This window comes from Fistularia commersonii, chromosome 3 (assembly GCF_037954325.1).
Source record: "Fistularia commersonii isolate RoL2024-O1a breed Wild chromosome 3, RoL_Fcom_v1.0, whole genome shotgun sequence".
Taxonomy (NCBI): Eukaryota; Metazoa; Chordata; class Actinopteri; order Syngnathiformes; family Fistulariidae; genus Fistularia; species Fistularia commersonii.
In genome coordinates, this window is record NC_141286.1 from 18,566,349 (window position 1) to 18,591,122 (window position 24,774).

General features: G+C 39.6%; 2 protein-coding genes and 1 long non-coding RNA gene across 3 annotated transcripts; 1 reads left to right on the plus strand and 2 right to left on the minus strand.

The window, feature by feature from the left end:
• Positions 1-1,605: 1,605 nt before the first annotated feature.
• On the minus strand, positions 1,606-8,849 carry csrp3 (cysteine and glycine-rich protein 3 (cardiac LIM protein)). The gene is made up of 6 exons (XM_086143981.1): positions 8,743-8,849; positions 7,723-7,834; positions 4,042-4,204; positions 3,743-3,869; positions 3,336-3,429; positions 1,606-1,877 (listed from the first exon to the last, which is right to left on the minus strand). The coding sequence occupies exons 2-6, from the start codon at positions 7,832-7,834 to the stop codon at positions 1,813-1,815; spliced, it is 561 nt and encodes a 186-aa protein (XP_086000107.1). The 5' UTR covers positions 8,743-8,849; the 3' UTR covers positions 1,606-1,812.
• On the plus strand, positions 8,374-11,193 carry LOC147235768 (uncharacterized). Its single transcript, XR_015105933.1, has 3 exons — positions 8,374-8,572; positions 8,827-8,997; positions 11,154-11,193. It is a non-coding gene; the product is annotated as an uncharacterized LOC147235768 (long non-coding RNA).
• On the minus strand, positions 9,437-16,962 carry e2f8 (E2F transcription factor 8). The gene is made up of 13 exons (XM_086143979.1): positions 16,756-16,962; positions 15,440-15,619; positions 15,195-15,348; positions 14,792-15,100; positions 14,196-14,357; positions 13,753-13,890; positions 13,366-13,569; positions 13,178-13,265; positions 12,256-12,757; positions 11,833-12,096; positions 11,571-11,706; positions 11,113-11,405; positions 9,437-10,315 (listed from the first exon to the last, which is right to left on the minus strand). Exons 2-13 carry the CDS (start codon positions 15,608-15,610, stop codon positions 10,145-10,147), a joined length of 2,592 nt encoding a protein of 863 aa, XP_086000105.1. The 5' UTR covers positions 15,611-15,619; positions 16,756-16,962; the 3' UTR covers positions 9,437-10,144.
• Between the last annotated feature and the right edge of the window lie 7,812 nt (positions 16,963-24,774).

Sequence of the window (24,774 nt, forward strand, 5' to 3'; positions counted from 1 at the left end):
CCTGTGAATTACCTGGTTGTGGAACTCCAAATATAGGACATTAACAACAACCAGCAGTATGCCTGAATATCATGAGATCCCCCCGAAGTCTGGAGTTGACTAAAGTTTCTATTTTTATATTATATTAATATATTTGTTCCTGTCCAGCTGTAGGTGACAAAATAGTGTGTGTGACAAGCTGATAGACATTGTGAAGCCTGCAAAATAAGTGTGAGAAACCAAGGTAAAGTGGAAAGTAGAAGTTTCATCATTGAGATTACTTCTGTTGGAAAAGAAAATGTGTAATTTCTTGTTAACAGTTTGTTTGAACAGTAGCTTTTACACACTCAATCTAATAAACCAGGAACTCAGTTCAATACCAAGAAGAAAGAAAAATGAATTTTGACAAATAACTGGCTCAAATGGTAACTCAAATTTGAATTTCAACAGGGCTGCTGGTCAGATGCAAAAGCAGGATTCCACTGAATCCTGGTAAACCAATTGACCTATTTTCTAGTCACTGAAAACATGAGAACAAGCAAATATCTTGCAAAAGCATTTGATGGTTTGAAGAAGTACTTAAAAACCTCATACTGTCCTTGAGTGCTACAAACATTTTTTGACAAGTTGACATTTTAAGAAATACAGTTTGATTTGTTTTTCTTCTCCCATTGTTGGAATTGTCATTATAGTTGATACCTGATAATGAAAATCTGTTGTTGCTTTAGGTGTGGTAAAGCTCTCAGCACTTCAGATTGTAAGAGACTGATCAATGCCTGAGTATCATCCTCAAAAATATGGTGAGTGAGGACTTTGGAAATCTATCAGATTCATCTTCAAGCATGTTTGATGAAAGACGGAATGTCTTAAATTTCAGCAGCCCTAAGGGTTCTAACCCGAGACATGATAGATAGTTGGTTATATTAGGTGTTTTCTGCAGATTAAACTGAGGTCTGACTGGCAGTGCAAGATGTTTAGAAGGTCCTCTGACTGCATGTATGACAATCACATACTGCAATATTTGCTCTGTATATGTACACAAAGTCACACATAGTATGCAACACTAATTGAATGTCTCAGCTCTATAAATAAAACACGCAGCGTCAACACTTATGTAAAAAAAAACAATTTACATGTTCTTATATTTAGAGTTAATATTTACTAAATTTAATGGGGGTACATTTGTAACACACTGTAATTTTCATTACAAACGAGATGATTCAATGAGATATCTTGTCTGCAAATGCAAAACTTTGTGGTATTTTCATGTAAAATCCCCCATGTTTTGTTGATCAGACCTGATTGAAACCAAATGAAGAAAGGATAAATACATGAAGGTAGCATTTTAATTGAGAAATATGTTTTAGACTCAACCTCTACTTTTAAATGTTGGTAGTAGCCAAATGTGATAGTGAAATGTTTTACACTCAATAATATACACTTCAAAGTCATCTCATATTAATGAGAGAACCCTAAAGTAACTAAACCCTAAAGTGGTTTGAGTAACTTTTGCTGATTACTACAGTACTATATACATTATACAAGGAATATTGGCAATCAGTGATCCTTTATAAAATATGAAATTGCTTTTTTACTCAGGTATAAAAGAAGAAAACAGTAAGACCATTTTTGGAGCAGTAAGTCAGAAATTAATGTCTCCACGTCATGCTTTTTATTTTTCATGTAGTCAACTCATGATACATGTGAAGGTAAGAAAATATTTTTTGTAATATGGGGATTTGTATCAATATTTGTATCAAGCTATGTGTTGTCAAACAGATGTTAGCCAGCTTTGAGTTTCAAACTCTTGGATCCTGGAAATCTTCACTTCTGTTACTCCAACATGGCAGCATTTCCAAGTCCAAAGCCTTTTGGACCAAAGTTTTTGGCGTAGCAAACTGAGAAAAAAAAACAAGGTAGTTATTGGAGTTTTTTCCTTTGGTAATAATTATTTGTTAACTCTGGAGCTCAATTAATACATCCATCAGGCTTTTTAATTAGCCAGTTTTTTGGTCCAAAATACCCAATATGTCCTGTCCCTCTGACTGAGTCATTCCTGATCCTATCCATCATCGTTACCCGCAAAAAGAACCTCAATGCCATTGTCGCCAAACCACACAGCATTGGCAATCCCACTGCTGTCCTGTAGACATTTCCTTTCATTCTGGCTGATGAAATTATCACACATTACCCCTGACACTTTTCTCCGCCCATTCCAACCTTCTTGAACCCGTTTCTTCACCTGTTTTCTTCATTTTTCACTTTTCATACTTCCACCTCTCTTTTTCCTCCCCCTGTTCCCTGCTCTCACTCGAGATCACAATGTCACCTGCAAACATCATGATCTATGGAGATTCCCGTCTAACCTCATCCATCAGCGTGTCCATCATTGCAACCAAGAAGGGGCTCAGAGCTGATCCCTGATTTAGACCACCTCCGCCTTGAACTTCTCGGTTACAGAGAAGCACACCTCACCACTGTCTTTCAGCCCGCATACATGTCCTGCACCAGTCCAACATACTTCTCATCCGCTCCAGACGTCCTCATACAATACCATAGTTCCTCTCTAGGCACCCTATTGTATCCATTTCCTAGAGGCACAATGCAGAGATCTCTGACATTCTCTGTACTTCTCTGCCATCATTCATAAAGCAAGTACTGTAGTACTCTTTCTAGGCATGAAGCCACACTGCTGCTCACAAAAACTGACTTCTGCTCTCAGTCTAGTTTCCACTATTCCTCTCCATAACTTAATTGCTCATCAACCTTATCCCTCTTTAGTTACTCCAATTCCAAAGTTTGTTGCATCACCATTTACACCTGGACTCTGATGTCTTGACATTGCTATTTAGTTAAATAAAGCATGAGATCGGGTCAATGACAGGATGCCTAAAGCTTGTCAGTTGATTTAGATTCTCTTGATACTTTTAATGCTCTTTATTTATTCTAAGGTTTTGTAGGTCAGTCTGTCTTTCTGACATTAAACTCAAATCTATGAAACTACTTCATTTCCAGTATGATAACATTTTATTATCAATTTATCAATATCAAGTTCTAAAATTCCAAATCTCTCCTCAGCTCCTACGACGAGGGTGATTGTTGATTGACTGCTTTTTATTTTAAATTCTATATCCTCCCTGTAGGTCCACTCAGGCTCACTATGACAGCTGTGTTTGCCATGCATTCAAACAATTACAATTAAATCCAGTTTTTGTTTTTTGAATACAGTGCACACACACACTAGAAAACTAAATAAACTAAATACATCTAATTGTTATCGTGGCAAGGGAAATATCACAGGATCTGCCATCTGGTTGCAAAACTGGGGAGTTTATGATACAAGCTTGTAAACACACCTTTACAGTAAATCTCTCCATCCTTGTCAGTCACTGTTGTGGACTCCAGGCTTTTACCACACATGGCACAGCGGAAACAGGTTTTATGCCAAGGCTGCACACACACAAATGAACCCATCATTCACATACTGTGTCAATTAGTGCTGTATTTTACAAAACACAAAGATTGTGATTGGCTTGTTTCTAAGTAGTGCTATATTTCAAATGCAATATTATTTATCCTATTATATGCAATTTTGCACCAACAGTGTTTTCATAGTAAAGTGGGATATCAGTTATCTGCTTTTGCTATCTGTGGGTTAAATTTGCTTTAAATTATAGATGTAAGTTTTACCCCAGGTAGAAATAACACATGAAACAAACCCCTAACTGAAAGACTGCAGGTTCAAACTGGAAGATGAACACACCTTTCCTGCTCCCATCACTTTCTCTGCCGCATAGACAGCTTTGGAACAACGAGGGCAGCGGTCCGAACTTCCGAATTTCTGGAACTTATTGGGACTTTCATTTGCTGAAGAGGGCCGTGGTTTGACGCTGGAGGAGATAAAATACTTCTTATGACAATTTTTTTATTGAAAAATATACTATGAAATTTGTCCTTATAAAGTCAGTTCATTCTTAAATTAGTTGTTCATGTTCTTAAGGTGAATTGAGAAAATATGCTGCTTTGAGATATGGGAGCATTCAATGCAACATGAAATCTTACTCTTGAGGCTTCATTTGTCCAACAGGATCTGAGCTCAGACATCCGGCTCCTTGTCCATATCCGTAGCCTTTTGGCCCATATTTCTTGCCATAGCACGACTTGCAGTAGATCTCAGACTCATGTGCCGCAACTGTGGTGCTGTCCAGAGATTTCCTGCAGGTCACTTAGCAAGGACACCATATATTTTGTGTATTGTTACATAACCTTAGAAAAATGGACGCAGAATATCCACAGATATTTTTAATATTGATTTACGTCATGGTATCTGGGTAACTAATAGACAAAACACAAATATTCCAAAGAATAATGATGGGCAGATGAATTTGACTTTATAGTTGTTTTCGATTACTTTTGAAAAACATCTATTTATTTTTTTACAAATCTTACTGTAATTGGAAAATTATCTACTGCTAAATTGTTTGTATTTTCACTCGCATATCTTCTCATGACGTATGTAACAGACAATTATTTACTGACGGACTGCCGAATTGTTTGTGTGTATCATGTGCATATCGTCTCTCATGACGTGCAAAGTACGTATAAAGAGGAAACTGCAGCATGTTTTGAAAAAGTCCCGTACACAGCTGCATGCAAGATAATGTCAGGGCGCCCTGACTGACAGATTGTGCCCGGAGGGGCTGCTCCCTCCCCTTCCGTGACCTACAATGACCTGACTAGGGAAGAAGTCAACTCCCTAGAAAGAAAAAAATAATGGGAATGGTTGAGAAAGAATGCCCCCTCAGACACCTGACTCTGAAGACCTCCAAGGACTATAAACAAGTGACCTGCCCCTTCCACCAGCGGGATTTAGGTGCAGACTTCCTAAAGAACTCCGTATTCTGCGTTTCCCCTCTAGCATGCAAGATAAAAGCAGTGTTGCGCTATTACACGGGTGTCCTGACTCTTCTGCTGTTTAAGAACTTCTCAGCCTGGGGAAAATTCCACGACACTTACACAGGGTAACTGATGCAACATATAATGCATGCCTGTCCACCCAAGGAGAGGGGTCTGTTCTTGGGGTTCTCACTGAGGCTTATTGGAGGTTTTTCCCTCAAATGGTAGAAAGTGACAAATGTGTTCAAATCAAACTGACACAATTTTTATCATTCTGAGAGGAACTGAGAGATGGCTGGGACATTTCAAATATCATAGATATGTAGAAGAACAAGAATTGATGACAAATTTGGTTTATTCAACTGTTTATAATTCAGTTATTTTGTTAATTGCAATAGCTGATTCAAATTTCTTTTGTAGTGTCACAACTTTCTTAAGCAAATTAACATGAACAAAAATTAACTAAATCCTTATTGTTAATGATAAAATAAAAAAGCATTTTTTTAACCTACACAAAACAGCACCATTGATCCTTCTGCTCCGAATTAAATCTGGAGTGATTGAAATCTCTATGTTCTAATGTACTGTTGGCACGAGTTACCGGTTTTCTCATGGCATTTCTTATGATTTGATGACCGATAATTCCAATGTTTTTTCTAAGAATTATTGTGAATAACGGAGTTTACCAGACAATAATATGGAAATTTTAATTAATGGTACAAATAGTCAGTATATGTTACTTGCCCTCCTTTGAACCCAGTGACCATGATGCTGTGTTAGTAGTTTTTTCAGAGGGATTTCACCATAGCATGATGAAGGTTAAATTAAGCTTCCATTTTGTCAGTTTTATCAATCAACAGCAGCATTACAAATCATCAGATGCTTTGTTTCTATTTGTAGGAAGAGTTTGAAATGGAGGTTTGAGAAAGGATGAAGACTTGCCTCTCGGAGTTCCCAGTGGAACAATTTAACAGTCACACAGACTTATGACCTACCAACTGGAGGCTGATTGTGTTTGGACAGATAAAGTTAACACTCATCGAATTACACTGCTGCAGTGTGATTTGTGAGAGATGTGCTGATGGACTCAAATGTTGGCTGCATCAAAGCTGAGATTCAGGTCAGAAGGAGGGGAAACTGCTGACTATCAAACCCCCTGTGAACAACATGGTGAGAACTATGAAGTAATGGAAATAGCATCCAAAAAGATTTTTGGAGAAAATATGTTTAAAAAGGGAGAATTTGACACATTAGAAAAATGAATGTTGGAGAAAAAAACATTTGTTGTTAAATGACTGATGGCATCCATGGGGCTACATTTTAATCAACTCTAACACCCCACCACCCCAGTTGTTCAAATTCTTCTTTCAAGCCCTGCTGTCCCTGGTGCCTTCCCTGGAATTAACCAGGGACCTAAAATAGTCTCTTTTAAGTCTATTTATGTGACTTAAATTAGATCTGCAATAGACTAGTAATGTATAGTGTATGGATCAGAAGCAAAGTCTGAGCTGCAGTAGAAACCCTGGCTTCAAAAGTGGGTTTAGTAGCATATTTCAATCTGCCTTGTACTGTATTTGCAGGCAATGGAAATCCAGCGGAGTTATTGACAAAGCAACTGCTAGGATTGTTTAAGAGGACAAGAAAATAAGGTGCTTAAGGGTGAAAAAGCAGATGTTGGGTTTGGCTTACAAGTTTTGACTTAGATTTAAGAGATTGGGAAAGGGTGCAACATTGGTGCTTCCTGTGACACCTGCTTGAATTGTTGATGGTCTGTATACATGTTTGCTTTGGCTTGGTGTGAAACAGTTACAGAATAAACAAAATAAGTGGCAGCAGTAGAACTTCATTTGCATGCAGATTAGGAAATATGAAAGGAAGCAAAGAGCAGGTGAATTACAAAGCATGCTTAGAACTGGGGGAGAAATATCAATAATACCTGCATACTTTTCATTCCAGTAAGTTGTCCAGCAAGTATCGGTGATGGATGTACACGTGCTAAAGCAGCAGTGCAAATTCGGTTAATATGAAGGAAATGTGGCGGCACGGTGGTGCAGTGGTTAGCGCCTCGCCCTCACAGCACTGGTTCGATTCTGACAAGGGGACCTTTCTGTGTGGAGTTTGAATGTTCTCTTAGAATTAGTCCAAAAACATGCAGGTTAATTTGAAAAAAAATGGGAAAATTGCCCCGAATGAATGAATGAGTGAGTGAATGGTTGTTTGTCTATATATGTGGCCCTGCGACGAGTCCGAGGTGTACCTCGCCTGATGACAGCTGGCAGAGGCCCCCCGCGACCCTGAGTGCAGGATAAGTGGAAGAAGCTGGGTGGACGGATGCAGGAAACGTACGGTAAAAACACAGAATAGGGTGGGAGATGGAAACATTGGTGTATCAGGAAATGGAAACTGTTTAGGGGATGAAATGTACTTTACTTTTGTGGAAAAACTGGACATAAAACCTAAGTGAAAGCAATATAGGTACAGGGAGAATAAATAGAACTTGATTGCAATTCTTTGGTTCTCCAGTAGGGAGATATAAGCTGAAACACTAGTGACTTGTGACTTCTATTTGACTCACTCTTATGACATGAAAGACTGTACAATCTCCCCAAATCCAAAATAATGAAATGCAGTGTATCATGCCTCTTGCTCAGCTGGGATAGGCTCCAGACACCCTCGCAACTCTGCTACTGCACGATAAGCAGTCTAGATAAAGACTGAATAAGTGATTTACTTGAAAATCCCATCCCTAATTGTGGTTAGATCAAGAAATTTGAATATGAGGATTTATTAATTAATTCCTATGTGAAATCTTTATAGCTTCTTCACTCAAAAGGGAAGTATTCTTACTGCAAATGAAGCAAGTCTTATGGAAACTCCTGGCATTGCACTGGATCTCCTCTGCATGGTACACTGTCTTGTCACAGGCTCCACACTTGGCCCCTCCTCCCCAGTTTGGCATCTTATAGAAGTAGAGAAATATATTTTTAATATGAGGAATGCTTGAGAAAGTTTCAAATGTTTAATTCCAAACCTTTTCAATTTTTGTTTGAATATTTCAAATGAACATTTGTGATTAAAAATAAATGTCATTTTTTTAGTATCTGATTGGTATACTTAGTATATTGGTATATTTAGTATCTGATAGTATACAATTGGATGAAATAGGAACATTTTCCCATTGTAAGTGGGGATGGAGATTTTTCGTAAAATTTTAACTGGACTTCTATAACCCTGACCTGAGAACAACAGTAGTCGGCTTAAATGTTGAATTTGAACAATGATGATATAACATTATAAATAGGTACCATTTTTTCCTTGCTATGATGTAATGATTATTGTTTGGCCAATGAGAGAGCAATTACACCAACTTGTTACCAAAATAAACATATCAGTAGGGAGAAGGTCACAGACCTCTTTTGTTCTCATTTTTTACTCCAATAAAATAATCAAGTTAAAGGGGCTCCAATTATATGCTAAACCACCAACCTAACCATTTCACAGTATTGCCATTTTCTCAGTATACATTTTTTGAAAGGACAGACTTGAACACTATAGTATAGTTTCAAGCTTTTTCACAGCTTTATGGGAATTTTCCTGTTTAGAATATTAATATCATTTTGATTTCTGTACAGTGGCCTTCTGAAATAGGTCCCAGTTTCCAGCCCTGTCCAAGGCCGGCCATCACCTCACCATCCTGGTACGTGTTGTTCCAGGAATAGAGGTTTTAGTTGTACATCAGACAAAAACCAAGTACCTGTACTCATCATCAACCTCTGCTGGAAAATACTGAATGATACAAGTTACCTATATATTCCATTATACCATTATACATCACATAATATGAAAAAGAAGCAAATCAGTGCTTACCTTAAATTCAGGCTCTGCTGCTTTGTCCTAACATGACAGAAGACCTGAAGTCATCTTATATATCATCTATCTTGCCATCACCAGACCCCCATGACGCTTCAGGGAAACTATCCTCCTAAAATAGCTTGTGACAAAGCTGAGCCCTCCTACCCTTCATCACTGGCTGAAAGTGGCCTGAACATCAACCACTGACACATTTGTTCTGGATCTGCACAGGAAACACCAATCCGACAGCTGCAGGGATGCTTCAACATGGTGCGCACCAGGATTATGATCACAAATGACAGGCACTCGAAATATGTTAAGTTACAACTGAGCCAAGCTGACAGAGGTTTACCTGGCGATCAGACTTGTTCAAGCTTAACATGAACATTGTTAACATTTGGATATTTGGTTGAATGTGGATCTGATGTCAACAACAGGAAGTTTCATATCAACTGATTGTGTTGTTATCTTTGGATGAACTCCCAACATCCCAACATCCAAATGACTACAACTTAGTTTTACTAATTTCTTCTCTGTTCATGGATTTTGTTGTTAGTAAAAAGTGTGAAATCACAATTGCTAGATAGCTTTTCACAGATGTTTCAAAATTGGTGTTTTGAATTGTGATCAATTCCAATGTCTTACTGCATTTTTTTTTCAGAGCTAATTTCAAGTTATTCATTTTTATTTCTGAGAGGTTCTCAAAAAAAAAAAAATTGGAAAACCAAATAAAAAAAAGACACACACACCTTTCAAGAAAATGTATTAAAATTCCTTAAGCTTTCAACATCAGGCAGGGAACTAGAAATTAAAGCAATATCCTTATAAATTAAACCGCTCACAAAGTCTGATTAGTTAAGTGGAATCAACACAAATATTCACATATTCTTTTATCTTCAAAAGGATAAGTCAGAAATGTACATATGTGCAAATATCTTCTGTGGCAAATTATCGTACAAATCAATCATGTTACCAATCATACATCTTTCAGTCAATCTCAGCCTCAGGAGCCATTTGGTCCTGATAAGTACAGAATTAAAAGGAAACTCTATAACATATTAAGGGAAATATTGTCCCATTATCACAATGAACATGACAATAGCCCCATGTCTGGGATAATTCTACTTTGTTGGCTCCCAGCTCTTTTTAAGATTGGATCTTGAAAGAATGAGTGTGGGTAGTAGTGAGGGTTCTATACAATGTTCAGTAAATTAACATTCTAAAATGCTTAAGAAAACAGCCACTTCACACACACACACACACACACACACACACACACACACACACACACACACACACACACACACACACACACACACACACACACACACACACACACACACACACACACACACACACACACACACACACACACACACACACACACACACACACACACACACAATGTAAACAGACATCAGAGAGGCTCCTCATTGCTGACTTCCAGCTTTCTTTGAGGGATGTAAACAGTTTTGGTGGTTGATTGTCCGCCTGTGGTTACCACAGCAGCCAGAGGCGAGAGGGGGACAGGTGTTTGGAAGAAGCTGTGCTGAGGGAGCCCCATCCCTTTGGGTGTGGTCATCAGAGACTAGAGACAAAAGCAGAGGGCATTGGGTTAGTTTGACTGCTGTTGATTAAAAATTAGTTTAGAAAACTATGTTCTGACTATGATAGACAATGCAAAGATGTAGTAAAACTATTTTTGCCTCTGTCCATATATGAACAGAGTTCTAGAAATGAAAGGGCACTTCTGCTCATAAAACCTTTGATTGTTTTAACAAATTGGCATTTTTCTTTTATTTCCCCCGCCAACAAGTGTTAACAACATACACCACATTATCAGCCTATAAGCTTAACTATATGGGTCTGCCAAACTGATTTGAAATTTGAAAGCCACAATCCCAACCTCAACAAGACGGTATATCAACAATATTTTAAAAATGGATCATTCATGAGTAATAAAGAACAAGTCGGTTGAATACGAATGGTTATTGTACATGTAGTGGTTGTTAGTTCCAGATCGGCTATGAATATTAAAAACTGCTTGGAATTCCATAACTCTTTAGAAAGACAGTCTTGAAAATTAATAAGTGACGTATGATTCTCGGAGCAAAACAAAACACTGTATACGTGAGCTTTTCATGACCAATTATCAACTATCTAATACTAATTTATAATGTCACCTTTTAAATGGGTTCTCTCAAGATTAAGAAATTTAAAGGAACTCCCAGATAATTTTCTAAATGCTAACTACTATGCAACACTCCAAGCCGTTTCCAAGATCAAGATCCATTTTAAAATAATAAAATCTATGGAATGATGTTTACATTTTAGTGTGTTTGAAGGAGCTTGATGATTATTTGCCATAACTAAATGAACATTTACCTGTTGAACACTGATTAGAGTTAATGGTTGTGTTGAAACAGTCTGCGGGACCGGTGTAGGTGACAAAGGATTGATGATGACCATTCCCCTCTGCTGCAGAGTTAGCGGGCTGGGCAGGCCGGTGGAACGCTCAGGAGTTTGGGGTAATGTGAAATTGTTTCCTGGGCTAGAGCCTGAGATCAGACCCAGATTTTGCAGGGTGAAGTTGAGAATGGCAGGACTGGGGCTGTGAAGACGAGGGGCCTGACGAAGACTAGTGGGTGTAACTTCCTGGACTGAAGGAGGTCTAGAGCCTATTGAAGGGAAAAAAAGATCAATTTTAAATGTCGCATGTAGGTGTAGACCTGGCCTTCCAATATCTCTTTAAGTTTTACTCAAGTCTTGCTAAACTATTTCCTAATAACAGAATTGATACAGAAATCAATTTAAATGATATTATTTAAAAATGCAACATTTACCTGCTGTTGGTGTTTTGTAGATGTTATATGTGGGAGTTTGGGCCTTATTACTTTCTCCAGCTGAGGCTTGAAATTCCTTGCAGCTGATGAGAGATTGTTGAGAGATGGGGATCAAGTATCCAGCTGGCACTAAAGTCTGACATGGGAAGAGAAAAAAAGATACATCCTGAGGCTGAATCAACAAACAAAAGTCGTAGGTATATTTTTGCCATTAAAATGCCAGTGCTGAGCAAGTTGTGGTGAAGAGCACGTGTGCCCTCACCTCTGAGCTCAGTTGTCCAGGTGTGAGCGAGATGCCTCTGACGGGTGTTAATCCTGCCTCAGTGTCCGAGACGGTTTTGTCTTCCTTTTCCAGAAACATCTCCAAGCACTGCTCTAGTGTCTGACTGGCTGCTACTCGGCCGGGAGTGTTGATGAACTCCGGGTCGAGGTGGAGAGCACGGGGTGAGGGCCGACTGGAGAGCTGACTGCCACGACGGGCTTTCAGGCGAGACTGCAGGATCTCACACAGCTTTGGAGACATGTCCTTTGATGAAGAGGGTAGAGAGCAAGCTTGTCAAGTGGTCAGTGTGACTCCCCAGCCTCTTTTTCAATCAAATACAGGAACTTGTGTGAAACCTACTCTCGTGAAAACACAAAAAGATGCTTCCTGTGCTTTCAACAGGTCAAATATTTTCCTCTTTACCTTGAAGTTGGGCTCTATCCTCTTGTTCTTGCTGGGGCTGCTTTCCGAGGCACACTCTGGGAACAACCGTTTATGCAACAGGGGGCTGGTGTCTGAAGCTTTGGAGATGGACTGGCTTTTAGTCGACTGGGCCATCGGGCTATGCCCGGTCTTTTCCTCAAAGGTCATGGAGCGTACGGCAAGGCTTGTTGGCTTTGGCCTGGTCAGAGGGTTGGGCCTGAGAGAAGGGGAGGGCAAATAGACAGCGTAGGCGCCGCTGCCCTGCTGCTGAGGTAAAAGCACAGGGATCAGGGGTGAGCACTGTGCAGGGATGTATGTCACCGGGCCTGAGGGCTGGGTTGGCAAGGGGGCTTGTGGGGTGAGATGGAGCTTCATTCGGGGCTGTTCAGTTGGAGTGAGAAAAGTTTTCTGAGGTGGTTCCATTGAACTGGAGGTGGTCAACTTCATACTGTCAGCTGTGTGCTTGTCAGAGGGAACAGGCTTTGGATCTTTCTGTCCGGTTCTGGAACACAATTGATTTAGATTTTTGATTATTATATAATAGTTTTATATGATTTTTCTTTAATTAACAAAATAATCCAAAGTTTCCTAAAACTGACCTTTGAATATTTCTGCCCACCAGTAATTTAGAATTAACCATTTTGCAACCACACAAGAAACGAGCAACCAAAAACACGTTTTTTCCGAGCTTGGAAATATATATATTTTCCAAATATTGTCCATCATGCATTGCACTGACAGATATTTTCTATATTCAATTTGTGATATGAAGTGTTACTTATCACATCCAGATTTTTGTTGGGTTGCTTAACTTTGAAATAACCAGTTGTTATTTTATGATCTGTACTTATAAATAAATAAATATGCACTAGATTTCATAAGAGGAGCATGAAACATGCCAGATAAGAATAAAAACACTTACGCGTGACATGACTCCTGGTCAAGTTCAATCTTACAGATGGCAGCAAGTTGAGCCATTTTGTTTGGAAAGTCACTGCTGAGTGTGTTGCCTGAGGTCAAAAGAAGAATCAAAATGAGAGGTTTCCTTGGCAATCACAAGGAAAATTTAAAATGGTGTTTTTTTCCCCAGGAAGACGACTGACTACTCACACTTGAAAGGACTGTTGGGAGCAGAACTAATCTTGCGCCTGTCTTCCTGGATGCTTTTAGCCAGTTTTATAAGAGAAGGGTGTCGAGTGAAGTTTCGTTTTGTCCCAGATGAGAAGAGGTTTTTAGCACAGTTGTCTACAGCTGGCTGCGACTCCAGTATACCGGACTTCATGGGTGGACATTTAGAGGTGGTGCTTTCCAAGTCTGAAACAAAGGTGTACTGTTTTATCAAAAGTAATTTTGACAACATACCAAGGTGATAATTGATCAGGAAACATTTAAATAGACCTGAAATTTGTATCAAGCAAAGATTAAGAAATGTTAAGTTAAAAATAAACTTCAAAGTGTAGGGTAAATATAAAACGGAATGACAAGAGATCTTTTTACCTTCGGCTTCACAGAATTCTTCGGGACCAACCCATTCAAAAGCTGGTTTTCTACCTCTCTCCTCAGTCACATGGACTTTTTCAATCAGCTTCAGGCTACGTAGTACATTAGCTATATCATAAAGACGGCGCACTTTAGCTGAAAACGTATAAAAAACAGTCAGTTATCAATATTGTTAGGGGAGAAAAACAGGAGTGACTCATGGATAAAACAGCTGTGTTTGAGATATCACTGGCTTGTTGAGATATCAGTAAACACTGACATGGAAGGAGTCAAATTCAGCATTCATCCAGGCAATATTTGACATTCTGAGAAACAACTGGACAATAAACACCCAAATAAACCCTTTTAGATAGTCTTTTGTGGAAGTTTTGTTTGAAGTCCTAACAAAATGCAATGAGCAAAAGCGCACTTTTAAAAGCATCTCAAATCTCAAAACTCACTTTTGAATTTGCTCTTATCCTGATCGGCACTCTGGTCCTCTCCAATCAGGATCTTAGCTGCTACATCAAGACTGACCACACGAGGATTGGATACCAGAAAGAGCATGACGAACTTCTGGCTCATTACCCTGAGAGACTTGTCCTTACGACTATTTACAGAGGCTGAGGGAGATAATCACAGAAAAATAGTGATGAGAAACAAATAGAGTGAAAAAGCATACTTTCACACAGACACAAAATCAAGGATTAGCAAGATAATTCAAAATGTATGAAGTGCTGTCAATGTAATTTTTTTATTCATACTATAAACTGCATCATGCAGAACAATTCACCATCACAAGCATATTAGAAGAAAGACATATTCACATAATAAAATGAGCTCCAATGTCAAGGTATGAGATTTAGGGATGGAGCGAAAGAGGACATGAAAATGGTTGGCGTGAGACAAGAGAATACGGACAATATGGTTAAATGAAAGGTAGTTGATTCACTGTAGTGACTCCTGAAGGGAGCCGTCAAAAGGGAAAGCAGAGGTTGCAGTATAATGAGATCTGTAAGTGAACTCTAAAATAGAGCAAAAGATAGTAGTGTCTAACCTGCTTTGAACTCTACTCCTGGAAGCTCAATGAAGAACAGCTCCTTTTGTTCCCCACTTTCTAACTCCTCCATTTCTTTGTTCTCCTTCTCCTCCCCATCAAAGTCATACTCTTTGTCCAAGAGTCGCTGACGGATCTGCTGCATCTGCTGGCCGTACCTGTGCTCCTCCCCGACTCCTTTCAAAATAACCAAGGTCTTGGCAAGATTGGTCCGACCATGCCAAATGTAGCGGTTCTTTGCAGAGCGGCTGACCATATGCAGACTCTCCAGCACATTCATGATGTCGTAGATACGCCTTCGCTCCACATCTGTTTTGGGGACCACAGGGTCAGTTGCTGATGAGTCAAATATTTGGCACAAACCTTTTTCCAAAAATAAATGAATGACATAAAGGGTACTTACTAAGATCAGTGGCCACATCATCCAGGCAGATATCATTGTTGAGGGCAGGGTTAGGATAATCTGGGTAGCGGGCAAGGAATTTATGACAGAGTAAACCGAGACTCTTTTCTTTTCTGCTGATCATTTTCTCACTTTCGTCTCCATTTTCATTCTCCTGCAGCATAAATGACAACGGATTGGTAATTACATTGTGTTACTCTTGGCCATCAAGTTTTTATCAAAGCTGTTGCATTTTTTTTATGTACCTGCATGAATTCTTGGCCTTCCGGCCTCTCAGAGTCCAAGTTGAGCTCCTTCTCTCGATTACGAATGTCAGGACTAGCTGCGCTGATGAGCATTTTCAGGTTGGATGTTGGGGTCCAGGGGTCTACAGACCCTGCTTCCCTTCCCTTTTTAGGTGTGGCAAGGGGCCCCATGGTGAACTGCTGATGATGCAAAAGGGACATCAATTATATTAGGACCGTTTTCTGACTAATTTTGTGCTACAATGTTATCATCATCCATTAAGAATCCGAAGAAAAAAATGATAACATTTAAAATGCAAGTTTAAAAGTTCATAGTAATATATACAGAGATTTTCCCCCAAGAACCACTGATGTAAATCATGATAAACACCAATCCAAGCAATATTCTTGGCATTTTCATCAAAAATAAATACTGAAAAATATTAATTCTTCTACATAACACAGGCGTCCAATAAGTGCAATAGTTAAAGTAGAGAATCCAACAATTTCGCATAAATTACCCTGATTAGCAAAGAGGTATAGCGTTATTATTCTGGGGCTGCAAATCAACATAATTAATACTTAAAGCAGACATTCGACTAGCTTCACCGTTGCCAACACAAAACGTGAAATCGTTACTTTTAACAGCAATTTGTGCACTTACGATCCTGCCACTGTGTTACGATAACGTATCGAACACTCCCAAATCAAATCATTTTATCAATTTCCCAGATTGCTACTGGCGGTAGGTTACGTATGTCTCATCAAATCACAGGGCTCGATAGAAGGCGCGGTACCGCCCTTTTCCTGCCAAGCAGCCAATGAAAACGCGCCCTTGAGGAAGTAGCAGTAACGTCCCGCCCAGGTATATATTTTTTGAATTCCTTGGCGCGGAACATGGGTACATTCGATGTGGCGCCTTCTTTTCGGATTCTACGATCCAAGTAAAATATAACTTGTTTAAAAAAAAAAAATCACAGTTGGGGTAAAAAGACAATCCAACAAAAGAGCGCTGAACATGAGGTTTTCCCCAGTTCACCCCATGCACCCGCCCGCGCCGGGACACGAGTGGGATACGTCCACGTAAAATGGGTGAAACCGGGCATACAGGACGAATTTAACCAAAACGGCCTCGGTTTAAATCCACTGGCGTTAAGGACTTGTTAGCCTACGTTACACGGATGGCGATGTAGGCGGAATTTACATTGACAAGGCGGCAACTCCACACAGTAACCACAACTCGTGTCGCCGGCGCGCTTGATGGTTGGCTTTGGAAAATTGTAATAAGTTACGATGAACCGATTGAAACACACGGACATCTTAAGGTACAAACTTACCTTAATCCGAAAAGAACCTCAAACGAAACGTCCCATCTTCGCGGTACCGGGAAAGTGGTGAGCCGGTTCTTCCCAACGATCACAACGGCGGCGAAAGAATGTTTCGACGAAAAGGCGGGAGGCTTTAAGTTTAAAAGAAAAATAAAAAAATCGGCCACTTTTTCCGCCTTTCCCCCTCCCTCGAAATTCTCAAACTAGCTATAGCAACGTCCTGGTCAACTTTACTACAGATGCGGGAAGTTTGCAAGTTGCAGGACTGTGTGACGTAGGCGTTTAGATGGGGGCGGCAAGCGCCGACGAACCCGCCCAATGGGCGCATGCGCACTCGCGAGCAACAGGTCAGGCCCGATTTTCCTGAAAAAAGTAGAAGGGCAGTGGGGAGTGGGGAGCACAGAAATTCAACACTTGTTCCACACTTCGCGCACAGAAAGGTGTCTGGTGAATTAGTTTCCTTTTGTCTGCAGTGAAGCAATTGTCTCCCAGCTGTAGGTTCATGATGTGGTTTTAACACAGGATTCATGACCCAAACGACGTGAGAGGGGTCTGCTTCAAGTATGCCTCTTGAACTGCCTGAAGGCTAAACTTACACTCCATTCCTCCACCTCCACCTCTTTTGCCAGTTGTAAATTAAAGCACTTACTTTAACTTAACTAAATTGAAACACCCATTTTCTGGTCCTCCTCTTCTTCTCCTTTCGGCTTTTCCCTTCAGGGGTCGCCACAGCGAATCAACTTTCTCCATCTAACCCTATTGTCTGTATCCTCCTCTCTCCCACCAACTAATTTGGTCCACTACGTCCATAAATCTAGACCTCCTTCCTGGCAACTCCGATGCCAGCATCCGTCTACCAATATATTCACTATCCCTCCTTTGTACATGACCAAACCATCTCAGTTTGTCTTCTCTGACCATCTCTCCAAAATGTCTAACGTGTGCTGTTCCTCTGTTAGACTCATTCCGGATCCTAGCCATCCTGGTCACTTCCAAAGAGAACCTTAGCATCTTCATCTCTGCGACCTCTGGCTCCGCCTCCTGTCTATTCATCATTGTAATTGATTCTAGTCCATACAGCATTGTTGTTCTCACCACTGTCTTGTACACCTTTCCTTTCATTCTGGCTGATTTTCTATAGCATTGTACCCTTGACACTTTTCTCCATCCATTCTAACCTGCTTGAACTGTCTCTTCATTTCTTTTCCACACTCTCCACTGCTCTGGACTGTTGACCCCAAGTACCTGAACTCCTCCAACTTCTTGATCTCCACTCCCTGTAGCCTCACCATTCCACCCGGGTTCCTCTTATTCACATACATATACTCTGTCTTGCTGTGATTCAATTTCATTTCTCTCCTTTCCAGAGCATACCTCCACCTCTCTAGATCTTCCTCAACCTGTTCTCTGCTCTCACTACAGATCACAATGTCATCTGCAAACATCATGGTCCATGTAGATCCCTGTCTAACTTCATCTGTCAGTCTGTCCAATACCACTGCAAACAAGAACGGGGTCAGAGCTGATCCCTGATGGAGTCCAACCTTCAACTTGAACTTGTCTGTTACTCCTACAGTACATCTCACCACTGTCTCACAGCGAGCATACATGTCCGGCACCAGTCTAACATACTTAGCTGCCACTCCAGATTTCCTCATACCATACCAGAGTTCCTCTCTAGACACCCTGTCATATGCTTTTTCTAGGTCTACAAAAACACAATGTAGCTCCCTCTGGCCTCCTCTGTACTTTTCTATTAGCATTTTCAAAGCAAATACTGCATGTATAGTATTCTTTCTAGGCATGAAGCCATACTGTTGTTCACAAATGCTGACTTCTGCTTTCAGTCTAGTTTCCACTACTCTTTCCGATAACTTCCTTGTATGGTTCATCAACTTTATCCCTCTATAGTTGCCGCAATTCTGCACATTCCCCTTATTCTTAAAAAAGGGGCACCCATAACCCTGTCATCTATTCCCTCACTAGAAAATACAAGGGTTATGCTTTTTTATCTGCTTTACATGATTCAGAACAGGGCATCATATTAGACCTTTTTTTTTAAAGTCACATTAAATATATGCAATTTTGTGTCCCCTATCTGGCCTCTAAACTCTATCATGATGAGAGGAGTTTTTTTCAAATCTTAAGTAAAGGTCGATTTAAATACAATTCCAAATGAAAATGGTTTTAATGATCACCTTACTTTCAAAGGAATAGGGCAAGTTATTATTGATTATAATTCAAATTCTTGTTACTGGTGTTGTGATGTCACCGTTTTTACTGGACTAAGCTGAGTCACAGACGTGTATAGCCCGGCTGGCGATCATGTGCAAACGCCTCACAAGAAACATAACTCAAATTGTCCAGTGTGTGGCGCTAATGCTACAGATAAATACATTCATGTATGAATACGTTTCACTGGATTTGGTACGAGTTTTCAGAGCGCAACTATCATCTAAAATGTACAGTGTCTTGGAATGGTGTGCAAATCCAAATCCAATATGATATGTATCCATCAGCTCATACACACATATGCACTAAGACTAATATGGAGTTAAACATAGTCATTGAGCTTTGACTGCCATACATAAAGGCTTAATGTAGAAAAAACAGAAGCTGTCAGACTTGTAAATTAACCTGTATTGTTGGACTGAGTTTGACAATTCTATTATGAACCTTTATCTATAAATTCTTCTAAGAAGTGATTCCTTCCCAGGAAAAGGGACACATATCAAGTTCTATCATTACTAGTCTTATTAAAGATATTTCACCAGGTTCTGAATGTGAATGGTAAGTTGCATTTACATCCACTGAATGGGGTCTTATAATCCATAGCTTACCTCCTTTCCAACTACTGTTTCTGTTATATTTGAATAGACACAACTGAAGTGACTTCCTTTTTTAAATAAGCCAAGTTCGTATGATGAAATAGTATTTAATGTTCTCACAAAATCAATCAGTTAATGTGATTTTGTTTCAGTGTTGGATTCAGCTTCTTTTTGTTTGGAGCCAAAGGCAAGGCTCCCATCCAGTGAGGGTAGAAATATTGAAATTGAACATTTTATTTTTGGGGGTTCTCTTGTTTTTGATATCATATTGGTATATCATCCGTAATGTTCATCATTTGGGTCATTGGTTCTGATGCTTCTCAAATCCTACTTTTAAAGGACTGATGAATTCCACAATTCTGAAAGGAGTTGACTTTCAGTTTATTTACTGTTTCTGTTGGGTGATCGGATGTTGCTGACTGCTTACACCCTCCTTCATACTTGAAAATGGGTAAATGAGGAAAAATACTGATCGGGTTTGTCTTTGGTTTTGAGGGAGAGTAAAGCGTCAGACTATTTATTGACAAATCTAGGCATACAGAAAATGTCATGAATGTGGAGAACTTGCTGAGTTTAGGTTGCTATTTTTTTTTATCCAGATTGTTATGTCATAACTAATGCAGCCTCTGAATTCACATGAACGAAAAGAGCAATGTGACCGCATTGATTGTGGGAAACAATAGATTATTTATTTGATGTTTGTGGTATTTCCTCCGGGTGTGTATCTTCTTACAGGAAACCTAGGAACAATAAAAATCTTATGGAATAGGTTTTGAATAAGAAACCAGCTCACTCTATGTCATGTCATATGCAATTTGAGTCATGCCCGTGCATTTTTAGAGCCTACAAAGACATCAGTGATTTATTTTGTGGCAGTTTCCTCCAGAAGGAACCTTTGTTAAAGCCTTGTCAAAATTTATGTTTGGACGCATATTATTGTCATACATTATTAATTTAACCCCCCCCCCCCCCCCCCGCCCACCACCACTACCACCATCATGTGAATAGTTGAGTTAAATCATTTAAACACAACACAGGTATATCATTTTAGCAGGATGGTGCTTTTTCATATTATAGGACCACAAATTGGTTGCTGAACTGTTTTAACGGGCACTTGGGTAAAGAGCCCCAAAACTGCTGAGAGTCCAATCGATTTCCAAAATTTCATTCAGTGCAGATAAAGAGGCTCTGCCTCCTTGCACTGACCTGTCTCTGTTTTGGCGCAGGGTGGCGGCAGGATTCATTCTACAGGGAGTCGCCATGGAAACCGGTTAGCGGCTTCAAGGATGTTGGAAAAGCGGAGTGGAGCGCCAGGCAGAAAGTGACGTAATGTTACGGAGGGAGAAGTGAGTGGGACCCTCATGGTGCCTTCTGGACTCCTCGTAAATTGTTTTCACACGCTTATTAGTTTGGGATTCTAGGAATCCACAGGGTTAAAGGCGTTGGATATCATAAATGAAATGATAATTGTCTTGACTTTTCACATGTATAACTTCTTTAGCCATCATAGCGTTATCACAATAAAATTTGTGTAAATTGGTTCAATAATGATAATAATTGAAATCATTATTGTTAAGAGTTGAGAGTTTATGGCGTGTGATGACCTCAGTGGAGCTCTTGAAGAAAAATAGCGTGAAAAGTCCAATAAAAGCGATAAATTAAAACCTTATGCGATAAACAAATATTAACCGTGTAAAAAAATGTGTGATGTAAGCTATTATTATTCTAAAACTGTTTGAACCGGAAAGTGTTTTCATACACCACCGAATTAACATATTTACATAAACTTTGTTTGTCAGTCACTTTAGAGCAAGAGCGATACGATGCGATATAAAAACAAAAAGAAGCAAAACATAAATAAAAAAAACAACAACAACAAAAACAAAACAAAAAAACACGTAAAAAACAGTCGGAAACGAGGAGCAGGTGTAACAACAGCAGAAATAGCTAATGGAGAAATTTGCCACGACTGAACAAATGTCGCTATTTCCGACAACACTTGAATGTAGCATTCGGCTGCTCCTTCGACAGCCAGAGGAGCGGAGAGCGACACACACGAGGCAAGGACCATCTCCACCGGGAAGGGAACGACCACAGAAGTGCGGGGTAAGCACTATTTCTGTGTTTCTCCCCCATTTTTTTTTTCTCTCTCTCTCTCTAGTCGACATGTTGTCTTTTACGTTTCGTCTCTGCGAGCAGTTTCTAGAAAGCTCCGCGTTCCTCGTCTGCTCGACCGCCTGGCGCAGGTTCTCCTGCAGGGATGCTGCAGTAGCTCAAACCTCGACAAGCAATTCGTTCCAGGTTGTAACTCCTGAGTGAAGGTCTCCAGAGTAAACTAAATGTCCACGTTGAACTCGGACGACAAGGCCTGACGTGGAAAATATGCGGCACCTTCCAAAAACTGAAATAAAAAGAAAAAGTGAAGCGGTAATGTTTAATGTTAAAATAAGTATTCTTCCACACCGGGGATTGAGAAAAGTGCACACCTGCGCTAATTAACAGTTGATACGACTGTCCTTTGGTCATACGCCCGCGAATGAAATATAAGTCGGATGAAACAGGGGACTGCACAACGGTTTTTAAAAATATACGAAGTTTGTCGACTCATAAATGTGTCTTCACAGGGGTATGGAAGTGTGATAGTCAATGTTTGTAAATGAGGAGGTCAAATTGAACCTAAGTATGCAAAACGGTGTCTGTTTACATCAGCAAGGAGGGATATGCAGGACTCCCCCCCTACCCCCCCCCCATCTTCCTCTTTTGCCCTCTCTCAAATTTGGGATTTCTACAATCGATATTCTGTTTCTATCTTGCCTTGTCCTCGACATCTTCCTTTGTCACACCCACTAACTGCATGTCCACGAATCTGCTCTTTGGTCTTCCCTGTTTTTCACTCTGCCTAGCAGCTCATCCTTCTAACACCCTCTCACCTCTTCACATGTCCATCTCAATCTGGCCCCCCTGACTTTTTCTCCAAAACGTCTAACCTGGAATGCCCTCCCACACACACACACATTATCATGTGACCAGCCATACCCTGATAAATGTATGTAACAGAACAGCATACACGACTGTATTTAATTCAGTTGGCCATCCAACCTTATCAGGTTGGGATCGTCGTATCTTTTTTTAAATGTATTTGACAAATTATTAGCCAAATTAGTATAAATAAGATCATCTCTACAAAGTATCCAAAATGTTTTCATTCTCCAATAGATCCCGTTGTAGCTTATTTTTATGTTATTTAATCCTTTGTACATCAAACCTTGTCTTCATTCAACACATTGTAGTTTTTTTTTTTTTTTTTTTTTTTGCAGAGAAACGTTTTACCAATGTGACCTCAAAACACAACAGCGACAAAAAAAAACTCCCAAAACTCTGATTGCTAGTTTTGAAAATATTGGAAAATTATTTACTCAATTATGAATACATTGCAACATATTAACTATTACTTTTTGTGCTGCGCAACCACAATAAAAATGTGTATCACATCCTGCCACCCGGAGAGTATTTGTGGGCAAGTTTCCTATAAATCTGAATAATTTCTTTATAGGATCTCATTCATGCAAGTTTTTTATAATTGGTTTTCAATTTTTCAATCAATGAATCATTTATTTTGGCCAAGGAATGTTGTAAGTTAAACTGACTGTGAAGGGATATTATATGATTGTAATCCTGGAGTTTCTTATTTTTCTGGAATAAAGCATATGTAGTTATGCGCCTGATCACACTTTATCTTTACATAGAATCTGAAATATAATATGATCTTGTATTTTGATAATTTTCCAAAGGGCTTATTTAGTATTGAGTCATTGTGTTTAAAACATGTGGCCGGAGGATTGTCAAATTTTTCCCAGCAAATCCGACATTTGATTTATGCAAATTCAGTCCCTTTGCGTGTTACCTAAATAACCTAATTTGAACTGTTTTTGTCCTCACCTCAAGGTCTTGTTCACTGCAGGATACCAGACTTGGCCTCTGAGTTGTGAAACACACTGGTCCTTTCCTGCTGTTGCCGGACTTGTTTTTCTGCACTTTCTGTTACCTGGAAAGCAAATGAAGCAGAAAATCTGAACCCAGTTTTCACTTTTCGCATTGGATGACAGTGGGACTAAGCCAAAAGAGAGCTTTATAATAAGACTCTTGATGCATTTTGGGTGGGAGAGAGCCATCCTGTATATCTAATTCTCATCATCTGTCCTGATGCTCACTCCAGGCAAGATCAATAACTGCAAAGAGAAACCATCAAAAAGCGATATGACTGTGACAAGGCCCTTGGCTGAAGTTGGATACTCCCAGAGATTGGGTGCCATTGGTTTCATCAAGCAAAGTTGATGGGCATTATTTCCCATTTTTGGACAGACATTCATGTAACATAACAGGCAATTAAGTAGGAAGGGATCTGAAATACTCTGAGCAGGTATTTCACTTAATTCCCTCAGACCTGTTTTAAGGCTGGATATTCCGTTGTGAGACAGCCGGAGTACTCCCTCACATATGGCAAGATGGAGGCAGGCGCAGAGGTTAGTCCACAACAGCATCACAGAAGGAAACCTGTGCTACATGGCCTGGAGGACCAGAAGAGGGTGAGTTAATGTTTGGTTCTCTTCTCCACAGCCACATGTATGTCCTTTATTCGAGTGTCAGAACAAAAGATGGACATGTGTCTGTCCCTTGTTTTGCATGTTAGTAGATAAACATGCAAAACAAAACAGTTGACATCACCTTGTAAGAATTATTTAGCTTTTTTGATTTGCTTTTTAAGAAAATCGAAATACACTAAAGAAAAAGATGATCTCTTAGAGATTTAATAAAAAGATCGGTATCTTTTTGTGAAACAGCTGTGCCAAGCCAACAGACAACATTAATATTGTACAGTGACACAATCTGTTTTTCCAATTCAAATGTACACTGACAATTTGTATTTATGTTTATTTACTTCAACATGCTGTCACAAAGATTGTTGTGCTTGATACAATGGCTCACTTTTCTTTTTTCAACTTTGGTCTACAAGTTACACAAAATGTTGTTCATGCTTTTAAAATCTTCAGATGAAGGTTGATATGGTTGTCTTTCTTGGGGAAAAATTGGCTGTTCTTCGATGGTTTGAACCGCAGACTGCAGAAATGTACATCTGTAACTGGCTCACTGACTGAGTACAATGACCTCTGAAAAAACACATGCCACTAATTTAAGTGAG